This window comes from Nyctibius grandis, chromosome 3 (assembly GCF_013368605.1).
Source record: "Nyctibius grandis isolate bNycGra1 chromosome 3, bNycGra1.pri, whole genome shotgun sequence".
NCBI lineage: Eukaryota > Metazoa > Chordata > Aves > Nyctibiiformes > Nyctibiidae > Nyctibius > Nyctibius grandis.
This window is the reverse complement of record NC_090660.1, coordinates 109,503,071-109,515,884: the sequence shown is the minus strand read 5'-3', so window position 1 is coordinate 109,515,884 and position 12,814 is coordinate 109,503,071. Positions and strand designations below refer to the sequence as shown.

Genomic DNA, 12,814 nt, shown 5'->3' with positions numbered 1-12,814 from the left:
CTTGCAGTTTAAAACCATTCCCCCTCATCCTATCACTACATGCCCTTGCAAAAAGTCCCTCTCTCGCTTTCCTGTAGGCCCCCTTCAGGTACTGGAAGGCTGCCAGAAGGTCTCCCCAGAGCCTTCTCTTCTCCAGGCTGAACAGCCCCAACTCTCTCAGCCTCTCTTCATAGGAGAGGTGCTCCAGCCCTCTCATCATCTTTGCTGCCCTCTGGACTCGCTCCAACAGCTCCATGTCCTTCTTATGTTGAGGGCCCCAGAGCTGAACGCAGTACTGTAGGTGGGGTCTCATGAGAAAGGAGCAGAGGGGCAGAATCCCCTCCCTCGACCTGCTGGCCATGCTTCTTTTGATGCAGCCCAGGATACAGTTGGCCTTCTGGGCTGCAAGCACACATTGCTGGCTCATGTTGAGCTTCTCGTCAACCATCACCCCAAGTCCTTCTCCTCAGGGCTGCTCTCAATCCATTCTCCACACAGCCTGTATTTGTGCTTGGGATTGCCCCAACCCACATGCAGGACCTTGCACTTGGCCTTGTTGAATTTCATGTGGTTTGCACAGGCCCAGCTCTCAAGCCTGTCAAAGTCCCTCTGGATGGCATCCCTTCATTCCAGCGTGTCGACCACACCACACAGCTTGGCATCGTCAGCAAACTTGCTGAGGGCGCACTCAATCCCACTGTCCATGTCGCCAACAAAGATGTTAAACAGGACCGGTCCCAATACCAACCCCTGAGGAACGCCACTCGTCACTGGTATCCACTTGGACATTGAGCCCTTGACCGTAACTCTGAGTGCGACCATCCAGCCAATTCTTTATCCACTGAGTGGTCCATCTGTGAAGTCCATGTCTCTCCAATTTAGAGACAAGGATGTCGTGTGGGACAGTGTCAAATGCTTTGCACAAGTCCAGGCAGATGACATCAGTTGCTCTTCCCCTATCCACCAGTGCTGTAACTCCGTCGTAGAAGGCCACCAAATTTGTCAGGCATGATTGGCCCTTGGTGAAGCAATGTTGGCTGTCATCAATCACCTCCTTGATTTCCGTGTGCCTCAATATAGTTTCCCAGAGGGTCTGCTCCATGATCTTGCCAGGCACAGAGGTGAGACTGACTGGCCTGTACTTCCCTGGATCTTCCTTTTTCCCCTTCTTGAAGATGGGGGTTATGTTTCACCTTTTCCAGTCAGCAGGAACTTCCCCAGACTGCCACGACTTTTCAAAAATGATGAATAGCGGCTTAGCAACCTCATCCGCCAGTTCCCTCAGGACCCGTGAATGAACCTCATCAGGTCCCATGGACTTGTGCACCTTCAGGTTTCTTAGATGGTCTTGAACCTGATCTTCTACAGTGGGTGGTTCATCATCCTTCCAGTCCCTGCCTCTGCCTTCTGCGACTTGGGTGGTGAGGCTAGAGCACTTGCCGGTGAAGAATGAGGCAAAGAAGTCATTGAGTACCTCAGCCTTCTCCATATCTTGGGTAACCAGGTCTCCCGTTTCCTTCCGGAGAGGGCCCACATTTTCCCTAATCTTCCTTTTATCACTGACATACCTATAGAAGCATTTCTTGTTGTCCTTGACATCCCTGGCCAGATTTAATTCTATCAGGGCTTTAGCTTTCCTAACCTGGTCCCTGGCTTCTCGGACAATTTCTCTGTATTCCTCCCAGGCTACCTGTCCTTGCTTCCACCCTCTGTAGGCTTCCTTCTTGTGCCTGAGTTTATCCAGAAACTCCTTTGCTCGTCCATGCAGGCCTCCTGTTTTTTTTGCCTGCCTTCCTCTTTGTCGGGATGCATTACTCCTGAGCCTGGAGGAGGTGGTCCTTGAATACTAACCAGCTTTCTTCGGCCCCTCTTCCCTCCAGGGCTTTATCCCAAGGGACTTTCCCAAGCAGGTCCCTGAAGATGTCAAAGTCTGCTCTCCTGAAATCCAGGGAGGTGAGCTGGCTGCGCACCCTCCTTACTGCTCTATGGATCTTGAACTCTACCGTTTCATGTCCATCCCTCAGTTTTCTCTTGCCTGGTCTGGTTCCACCCTGGCTTGGTCCTCATCTCAGCTGCCACCTCACAAACTTCCTGATGCTTGGCCTAGCTTCTAGTCATGATCTTTTCCTCTTTATATTGCTACAGTTTTGTCTTCCCCAGTTTCTGAATCTTGGGTTGTTTTGGGCATGTATACCTTGATGTGTTTGTCTGGGGAGTCTGTCTCCTGACATCGACTTTGACTTCAGTTACCTGCCTTCTGTTTCTGTGTGAGCTCTTGCCTGGTCTCATCATTTCTTCTGCTCCACAAAGAAGAAAATTCTACACAAAGCTACCAAAACCTCCTACACTAAACACGAAAGCTGTTGAATGCTTCCTTGTTCCTTACTTCTTCTCAAACATATATTTCATGTGAGGAACAGCAGAGACAACTAAGATTCTTCAGCTTGGAGAAAGAAGGCTTGGGGTGGAGGGGAATCTTGTCCATGTTTATAAATACCTGATGGGGAAGAAGCAAAGAAGATGGAGCCAGAATCTTCTTAGTGGTACCCACTGACAGGACAAGAAGCAATGGGAACAAATTAAAATAATGAAATTCAATCTGAACACAAGAAAAACCTTCTTTAGACTAGATGATCTCAAGAGATCCCTTCCACCCTCAATGATTTTGGGATTTGTAATTCAATGCTGCACCCTTTCCCACTCTCTGCCGGCCTTGTCTTTCTCTTTCCCACTCTCTTCCCCCATACCAGAGGCAGCTGTTAGGCCTGGTCTGTGACCAGTCCCAAAATTGCTTATGGTTCTGGAGTTGAAAAAAGACCAGGATACTGTGTTGAAGTTAGGGATGAGACACATGACTCCTTGCTTTAAGAAAGTGGTGAGAGTAGACTCCTAGCTGAAGGATCTTGCTGTGGCCCCTATCTGATCTCATGACCTCTATTGCAGACAAGTACTTGTCATCGAGGAGAATAAACTTGAGGAGTTTAAGCATGACTGAGGTGGAATGACTGAAGGCTTTTTTTGGTCTTTTAGAGAGTAAAAGACTGAGAGGCAATCTGATAAATATACAAAAGGCTGCAGCAAAGAGAGGAGAACAAGTTGTTCGCATAGTCCCTTGTAGAAAAAAAAAGTAGTTTCAGAAAAATTAAACTGCAGCAAGTGAGATTTAGGGTAGGCTTTCTTTGCAGCATGTAGGACAGTGAAACTCAGGAGGAAATTACCTAGAGAGGTTGTTTCTATTCCATCACTGAGGTTTCTGAAGCAGAGGCCAAAAAAATGTCTGCCAAGGATGTATGGGTGGGGTTGATTCTGTGTTGTGACAATCCTTCTATAGCGTTTTCTTTTCTTTTTTCCTTCCCCCACCCCCTCCTCCGTCATTCTAAGAGCCTCTGGTGATGTGATGCATATGGAAATGAACTGGCTTTCTCCAACCTTGTTTTGCAGACCTTAGTGAGTTACATTTCGTGTTAGCGATTTTTAGTTGTTGTAAAAGTGGTCAAAGCTCCTAAGTACATTAATTACGCCCATCCTCTCCAAATGCAGGCACCCTATTAATTGCTGTTACATTCAGTGTCTGAAATGAGAACTGATCCTCTTACTTTTCTCCATTGTGTTATTATTATAGATGTAGGATCTCATGCTGATTGTCACAGATGCAGGCTCCTGTACCAAACACAAGCATGTAAGAAGGAAGCTATATGCTGAAAATGGGAAATGGCTAAAAGAGTCTTCTGCCTGGTTATTATCATTATTTCTTTGTAGAAGCTGTGATTCACCTGACCTTGTAGCTGGGTTAATTAACTCTTAGACTAACCTTCAGCACTGGGGGATTCTTTTGTCTTGGAGTTTTATAAGGGCCTTTTCTGCAATCTATCCTGTTGTCAGAATTATAGACCAAGGAGCTGGCAGAGTGCTCCCTGTGGGTACCAGGCATCCAGCAAAGCTCCATAATATGGATCAACAGTTCAATTCAGCTTTGGGTGAAAGAAGGAAATAAAACATTTCTGGGGACAGCAATTCCTGCCCTTGGATTCCTAAGTAAAGCCGAACTTCTAGATGGAGATCACTTTTAGTGAGGAAATAAATGAAAACTCATAAATAGAGTTTTTGTTATTTATGCAGTAATGCATCTCTGTAAAAGATGCAGGGACCAAGGACTTCAGAAACAGCTTTTATCATATCTTCAGAGCAATTACAGTGTCTCTAGATTTCCTTTTTGGCACAGAGCCTTTCTCTGTCAGGAACTTGCAGCCAGTTCTTCGGCACCTTTAAAAATCAGTTGAGGGTGACAGGTAATAGGTCATTATGGCTTTCTATCAGTTTAAATCTACCTGATGGGCCATTTGTCAGCCTCTGCGTGATTAGGTGTGGCCAGACTCACAAGGTTATTTAGGTGCCTAACTCTCAGTTATTTCTGTGGGCATTAAGCATCTGAAAACCATTTTTGAATTTAAGCTTGTGTGGTGATATTCCTGTTCCAAGCTCAGAGGTATCCAGAAAGACTATCTTAGCACAGAGGCCAGCAGCTGGGCCTTCCAGATTTGATTGCAGGTTGTCAGGCCCAAGGCTCAATGTGGTATCTTGGGGGATTAATTTCAATCACATGCTCCTATACCTCCCTGCTTAGCTAAGCCACTGCCTTTAATTTGTACTTGGAAGGAAGCACACCTGCATATGCAGAGCTGAAAAACCATTAGGGAAGGACAGCATTGGAAGCATGTGTCCTGCTGCTGTTGATGTGATGATAGCAAACGTGGATCAGGAGGAAAGCAAAGCACCCCCAGAGCTGTAACTTTGCTACCTTGTGCCACCACTGGATTAACTGAGGAATCGCTTCTCTGCTTGCTTTTCATTCAGTAGGAGGCTGGAGTTGGTGGTGGGCTGTAGCTAGGAGAGTAGTTCAATACTCTATATTGGGCACTGCATGTGCCCAAAATGCAAATCAGAATCCTAAAGGGCAGGACAGAGAGGGAACTCATTACACCTGATTGTGATGGTAAAGATAGGTGGTGAGGAGTGTCTGAAGGAAAATGCAGTAGGCACATAGGCTGAAATGACAGAGTTTGAGGAGCTGAGCATCAGGGAAATGTCCCCAGTGGCAGCACTCTCAGCTAGACATGTCCATGGTTTTTGTTCATGAGGATGGAGTGATGCCTTTCAATTATCAACATTACCACCTTGCTGAAGTTTCTTCAAGGGGTGGATGTTAAAACCTGAAACATGCGTCTTCTTCTCTGACAAACTTGGACACAATGAGTGTGCAAAGGCATTTGACAGGAAATTTGCACTAAGGCATGTCAACGGTGAAGGAGACTTGGGGGATGCCCTGTTGGGAGGGCTGATGTGACTGATTCGACTCTCTTGCCAAACATCCCGTAGACTTTCTTGATGGCTTTTAGTGCCCCAGTCATGCCAGTTGTATTCTCCGTGGCAACTCTGCCACAAGAGTGACAACCAACACACTTGTTTTTTTTTGTCATGAAGGGAGGGAGTATCTGGCTATTTTGTGTACCATGGGAGAGATGGATCTGTGACTAAGAGAAGGTTTCTGAATAGCTAGTACCAAGAAGTGAGACAGGCTTGTCTGCTCTCCTAAGGGAAGGATTTTGTAAAGGAGCTAGTGGGAGCCTGGTTCAGTTTTCTCTTGTGTTGGAAGACTTCAGAGAGTACCTGTGTCCCCAGTGGGAAGACTGGCATATAATGGTGCATAGCCTGCATGGACATTTTATATAGCAAAAGCCACAGTAGTGGATGAAACCACAGTATTCTGAATTTTTAAGTTGGCTAAAAAGATAGAAAATTCAAAGCACAGATTAAAAGATGACTGAATATTTTGGCATTAGGCAAGACTGGCTTTCAACCTTTGCTGTAGTTGCAAAACGAAGTATTTTGGAACTTTTGAGCATTTTTGCTTTAAACACTAGTAAGAGCTTCTAGTTTTGTGTGCCCTTGACTGTGTCAGTTTCTGCATAGTGACAGACTATGTCAAATATTCCTTGAGAGAATGTCTTCGTTGTTTTGCTCTTCATTAATTGCTGCCATTGTGTTGTTTTTTTTCTAATGGGTGCTTATGGCTGACTGCTCAGATGTCCAGAGGCAAAGATATGATATTTAGGAAGGGCTTATTTAGGAATGATCAGAGGAGCAGGCTGGCTTGGGCATGAGGAACAATGAAGTTAACTGGGACTCTTCAGCTGGAAAAAGAGATGGCTTAGAGGCATTATAAGCAAAGTTTGCAAAATCATGAATGGCATAAAAAATAGAAAAAGAATAGGGTCATTGTGTTGTCCCTTACAAGAACTGAGCTAGGTCCTAAACAAAGAAGAGGAGGCTCATTATACAGTGGGTAGCAGAGCTGTGTGATTCCTTGCCAAAGGATGTTGTGGATGTAATAAGTTTACCTGAGTTCAAGGGGAGACTGGAGAAGCCCATACAAGATAAATCCATAAAAAGTTACTAATGTAGAAATTGTAGTTGTCTCTGAATTTGACCCCTGAATCCCAAAGAGTTGGAGGTAAGGGGCATATGTTTGTTCTGTTTGTTCTCATTCTTAGGCATCCAGTAATAGCTAGTGACAAAAAAAATGAAACTGGATTATCCCTTCTGTCCAGCCCTGCATGCTCATGTTATGGTGTGTTCTTATGCTGGAGCTGAGACAAACAGTGCTGGTTTTGGTTACTTCAGACTTATGCATGGATCGTGGCATCACACTGAGTAAATTGCTGCCTAATGTATTTGTAATATGTGATTTGAGAAGGTTCTTCTGTTCTTCCAGGCTATCAGCTAAGGAACATTTTTTTGAGCAGACATGAGGTGTAGTGCCAGTTTTGGGGCAAATATTACAATGTGTGTCGCTATAACTTGGTACATTTATAGAGGGTTTCGGGTGTGCCTGCCCATTGTCAGATGTCACAGATCTCCAGTGCATCTAGAGAAAAACAGAGTGATTTACAGATTGCATGAAATGAAAAACAACTGCTTTGTCATGATGGATACTAGACTGCAGATTTTCACCATTTCTTATTTAATTTGAGAGCTTCACCATTGGAACAAAAAAGGGCTCCTCAAGGACAGAACCACCTGGAGGGCACAAGCTCACCTTCATCTCTCTGCAGGCTGCCAACCACAGCAGATTTTGTAGGAACTGTATGATACTTTTGGGAAGCATTGCTGGGACATGCATGGGAAATTTGGAAGTTCTGCTCTTCACTGCTAGACATGATACATTGCTGTCTCTTCCCCTCCCCATGCCAGGGTTGTATTTCCACAAGGTCTGCCTGATGAATATGCCTTTGTAACTACCTTCAAGTTCCGGAAGGCTTCCAGGAAAGAAGACTGGTATATTTGGCAGATTATTGACAAGTACGGCATACCACAGGTATGAGGCCCTTTGCAGCCAGCAAGAACAGCCTTGTTTCTGTTTTGTTACATGAACCAGCTTTCTTGCCTTAAGCCCTCACTCCTTTTTCCTTGTGGACTAGTAAAAATCCCTTTACCTGTCTTTTGGTTCCTTTACCTTTAATTCAAACCCTGAAGGAAGGTTTACATTGACCTTGATTGTTGTTAGCATAACAGATAGATGCGTTAGTTGTAAAACGGGGAGGCAAATATACCATCCTTGCTCTTGAGACCGCTTATGGGTTTTTGCTTGTTTTGTTCAGGTAGTTCTGTTTAGGGAAAATATTTTGCCTGTTTGGTAAAAGATTGCCCACAGATATACTGCAGAGCAGTGAGCTATGTCAAGTTTTTGCACAGACCTCTAGGTATCATGCAAAGGCATTATGGGTTCCCTGCTTAGGATGTGGATGTAACACCTATTATTGCTCCACAGCCCTGAGTCCTGGCTGCTGCAGAATTTGTTCTAATAATTTTTGTCCAGTACTCTCAGGTTCTCAGAAGAAAAATACTATAAGAGTGTAATAAAGGGCTTTCTGATCCTATACGGCATGTTCTTAGCTGCATGCTATAGTTTAGGGGTTTGACTGTGCTTGAGGAGGGAGTGGTTTGGATAGGCTGTATGTTTTTCTGCTCAGTACAAACATGGTGCTGATGGCATTACCCATGACTCTAAACTGGGCTGTCACCATGGGCTCACGTAGCCACGTAACGTGGTATTGCTCCTTTGGAACTGGTACTCGAAAGGATTTTGGAAACTCACAGTGAAGGATAGGTGGAGCTTGAGGACTTAACTAACTGAGTTTCAGACAATGGTAAAAGGTTTACATGAAAATTACTATCAGCTGCACTTTGTTAAATGAAATACGATTTTCTGTGCTATGTGCATTCCTAATGCCTGCAGAGTGAGAGTGTGTATATCACTCTTTTTCTTGGAGACAGCTGAAAACTTGAACTGCTTAGGTATGGAGAGAAAAAACACTCAAGATTCTCAGTAATATTTTGAAAAGTGCCTTAAATTGCGGTGCCAAAAGTGCATTAGAGCCTCATGAGCCTTGTTTCATGTAAAGTCAGTGGTGGTTTAGCCACTGCACTGCAGACCTGCATAGTTTGCAGACTGCAGACACTTCTGAGCTAACGCTGATCCGAGCTGGCATTTCCAGCCAGCACGGTGCTCAGCTGCATGGAGACGTTGGGTCAGATCTGGAGTCAGCTTACCCTGGGCTGCTTACATCAGGCACGACTTGGAGTCGATGTGGCCAAACTCCTTCCAGCTCTGCAGCTTGTGGACACACCGTTTGTTCCCCTGACCCTGTACTTTGCTCCGTTCCCTGCTGCTTGCTGGTGACTGCCTGACTTCGGTAAAAGAAGAAATCAATATTTAAGTGAAACAAAAGTATAATATCTTCAAAAGCCTATTTTTGACTGCTCCGTAGCTTGCAACACAGTGCGGGGTTGTAACTGTATTTTTCTGCTCAAAGAACCTGAAATAAATTCTGGGCAGTGCTACAGCTCAGCAGACTGGTTTCATACCAGGTAATGAGGCATTTGTCCATGCCCCATGGGACAGTTGAGGACATGTCATGGGACTATGTCAGAGGGCTGGAGCACCTCTCCTATGAAGACAGGCTGAGAGAGTTGAGGCTGTTCAGCCTGGAGAAGAGAAGGCTCTGGGGAGAACTTCTAGCAGCCTTCCAGTACCTGAAGGGGCTACAGGAAAGCTGGAGAGGGACTTTTCAAAAGGGCATGTAGTGATAGGGTTAGAGGGAATGGTTTTAAACTGAAAGAGGGTAGATTTAGATTAGATTTTAGGAAGAAATTCTTTCCTGTGAGGGTGGTGAGACACTGGCCCAGGTTGCCCAGAGAACCTGTGAGTGCCTCCTCCCTGGCAGTGTTCAAAGCCAGGTTGGATGGGGCTTGGAGCAACGTGGTCTAGTGGAAAGGTGTCCCTGCCTGTGGCAGGGGGGTTGGAACTAGATGATCTTTAAGGACCCTTCCAACCCAAACCATTCTATGATTCTATAATTCTAAAGAGCACAGAGCCTCCTGGGAAGTAGTGGAGGAGTGGACAGGATAGAGGGATCCAAACCAGGTTCAGCTTTGTCTATCTGCCTTTGGGGAGATGCCTCTGACATGTGCTACCACCTAACCATGCCCAAGCACTGCCTGGGAGGCATCAAGTTAGCATGTGCTGAAACCGCATCAGGGATTGTACTCACAAGAGAAGGTTTTAGATGGTCATGGGTCTTCACCCAAACCTGTGCCTGCCCCATCTTATCTACTAGAACAGGTGTAGTCTCCCTGTTCATATCTCACACAAAGCTCTGTCCTCTGCTCTTTGCTTGGGATTCTCACCACATGCTGTACCATCCCTGACTTTGGGGTGTCAGTTGTGATGGAAAGCAGGCAAGAGGAAGGAGAAGGTTTTATACTTTCTTAGCAAAACCACTTCTGTCTATTTGCAGGTCTCAATTCGACTGGATGGAGAGAACAAAGCTGTAGAATACAATGCCATTGGACTCACCAAGGATGCTGTGAGAGTGGTCTTCCGAAATGCACGAGTCAGTGATCTTTTTGACCGCAACTGGCACAAAATTGCCCTCAGCATTCAGTCAAAGGCTGTCTCGCTTTACATAGACTGCAGGCTGGTGCAGATGCTGCCTATCGAAGACAGGGAAAATATTGACATCCAAGGAAAGACTGTGATTGGCAAACGCTTGTATGATAGTGTCCCCATTGATGTAAGTACTGCATGTGCTGATTAGAGCTGGGGTAATGTTCAGCATTGGGTTTGCAACATGTGAATGGGGTTTTGGGGGTTATGTTCTAATTGACCCTTTTCCTGAAGCAACATCACTGAAAAATTACCTGTGTTACATAGCTAAGACAGATTGGCATCGCATCATGTACAAGACTTGCTGTCTTTCTGTGTGAGACTGTCACTATACCTATAATAGGGATTAAAAATGAGAAATCCATTTAATCTTTCTGTCTAGTCCCAGAATGTGCTATAGTTAAAATCAGAGACAAAATCATCCACAAATACTATCTAACTGGGTACTCAACTATACACGTAAAGTTTTTTTGCTGTCTGATCTTGGCATTATGAAAGTTTCCACCTGTGATAGGAAGAGGTGGAGAAAGAAAGAAAGCTTGGTAACTCAGGAGAGTCATGATATATTCCCAGTTCCTCAGAAAAGATACCTAATATTAAACAACTCTTGCTCCAGTTGAACTGAAGTTGAGACCTGCAGGTTGGATCTGATTGTCCAGTAGCAGTGTTAGCCTGGTATAACAACTCATGACTGATTGTTTGGTATTTTGGGACTTTGGGACATTGAAATCTTTCTTAGCTGTGCAAAATGGAGGGATTTTGCATATTAAATGTGCTAATAGCATTTCTCATGTAGGGGTAAATGGTCAGAAGATGCAAGGCACAAGAGAAAAACAAAGTTTATGTCTAGACAAAATTCTAGGAAGGATAGAAGTGGTCAGAATATGACTTCTCAGACAGGAATATGGCCAGGACATGGGGATTAGCGTTCCTCCTCATTTGCATGAAAACGTGCACCAGAATTTTAATAGGCATATTCAGGGTCTCATTAGCTTAACACTCTTGGAGCATGCTGAGATATTGGTCCATTATTGATAGAGAGTGACAGATATTGACTAGAGGATCCATAGAATCACTATGAAGTTAGCCCCATCTGGTTTTTGTTTGTATTCGTCTGCACTGTTTGTATCCAAGCAAAAGGACATGTGGTCTTTAATAATTCACTGTCTCTGAGACTATTGCCTCGCTTTGTCTTCTAGTTTGATCTTCAGCGGATGGTTATTTACTGTGATTCTCGGCATGCTGAGTTGGAGACCTGCTGTGACATTCCCTCTGGACCAGTAAGCTTATTTTTGTCATTTATTCATTTTCACATGAACACTCTTCGATGAAATCTATTACATAAATCAGGGAATATATGGCAGTGTGGGATTATTATTTTTTTTGTTATATGAATGAAACCTAACTAATAATGTAGCAGCGCCAGAAAAGGACCACTGCAGAGGGATGAGTATGAGGAATTTGAAGTTTCCAAGTTGCTCTTTCCTTGTCAAACTGTCAGGGGAAACAAAACCCTGAAGTGATGATGGAACAACAGAAATGCAGCATGAAATATTCAACACGTTTCTCACTGTTTTCATTTGGGAAGAGCTAAAATGGTGCCATTTTCTGCTTAGTTTCCTGTGCCCAACTCTCATTAGAAACTTCCACCCTCAGTCTTGGTTAAAGAGATTCATTGTTCGTTTTGCCGCATTTTTCCCTGTTGGTTGAATGAATGGCTTTTCTGGGATTTTGTTCCTCACTAGTACTCATTTAGCTGTGTGTTATCCAGTAATGCCTATGTGATTTCTCTAAAGAGGGTGGAAGAGGAAGCTTTCTAGCATCGAAGGCTTCATCATGACCTTGTGTGTTTGGGTGTAGTGCCAGGTCACAGTCCTGACGGAAGCACCTCCCCTGGAAGTGAGGCCCACTGTTGGCAGCGAGCAAGTTGGCCACCTCAAGACTGTCAACTGCTCCTGTCCTGCTGGACAAAAGGTGAGTGTGGAGATGAGTGTGTTTCACTTGACGCATGCTAGATAGGTTTGGAAATAGGGGTATGACACCATGCAGGTAAGTTATAAGAAGGGTTGTATTTGTTTGTGAAGCACTTTAAGACTTAGAGGTGGAAAGCACTTCATAGAAAGAGCCAGGCATTCACAGGTGGGATGTCTGTAGAGGTAATGGCAGTCTTCCCAGGTGTTTTCTCTTTACCTAATTCCATGATTTTGATCATGCTGGCAGTCCTGGTAACAACCTTGAAAACAAAATGCTTATTCTTATCCAGCCTAGTTATGTGCATCTTTCTTCAAACAAAAAGGAAGAGATTCTGTAGGTAAATATAGCCACACTGAAAAAATCTCATAGCTTTAAAAGCAGTGTGCTTGCTTATATTGGCTGTGACTGGGACCTCTGAGAAGCCAGCTTCATTGTCTCTGCTCTTGAGGGCATGCCAGTTTCAGTCTGTTCTCCACTAAAACCTGAAAATATTTTTGTTGTCCTCAGTTGTAGCATCGAGCCCCTTGCTTTGTTATATAATGAGAAGATCAGTCTGATTAATCATGTTTTTTTTGTCTTAGGGGGAAAGAGGTCCAATTGGCCCTGAAGGTCCTAAAGGTCAAAAGGTCAGTAATATGTGCTAATTCATTTGTTTAATGAAAACAGCAACAACAACAAAACAGTTTCAGAGTAAGCTGGGGAGCTGAAGATTTTGAGGAATAAGAGTCAATTTGGCATATGACTGAGTTCAGATAGTTTTGGATGAGCCTGGGACTGCAGGAGACAATGGCCATCCTGTATCTTTGCTTGAGGCTTGTATTTGACCTTCTCTGTTGCTGCTTTATGTCTTTCTTA

The 12,814-nt window shown here is 44.3% G+C and overlaps 1 protein-coding gene across 1 annotated transcript in view; it reads left to right on the top strand.

Annotated features, from left to right (window-relative positions):
* Positions 1–12,814, top strand: part of COL22A1 (collagen type XXII alpha 1 chain) — a 223,894-nt gene that overhangs the window by 69,487 nt on the left and 141,593 nt on the right. Inside the window, exons 5-9 of the mRNA XM_068396530.1 lie at positions 7,231–7,354; positions 9,837–10,112; positions 11,185–11,265; positions 11,846–11,959; positions 12,541–12,585. Of these exons, the coding sequence (XP_068252631.1) occupies positions 7,231–7,354; positions 9,837–10,112; positions 11,185–11,265; positions 11,846–11,959; positions 12,541–12,585 (640 nt within the window). The remainder of the gene's footprint in view (positions 1–7,230; positions 7,355–9,836; positions 10,113–11,184; positions 11,266–11,845; positions 11,960–12,540; positions 12,586–12,814) is intronic.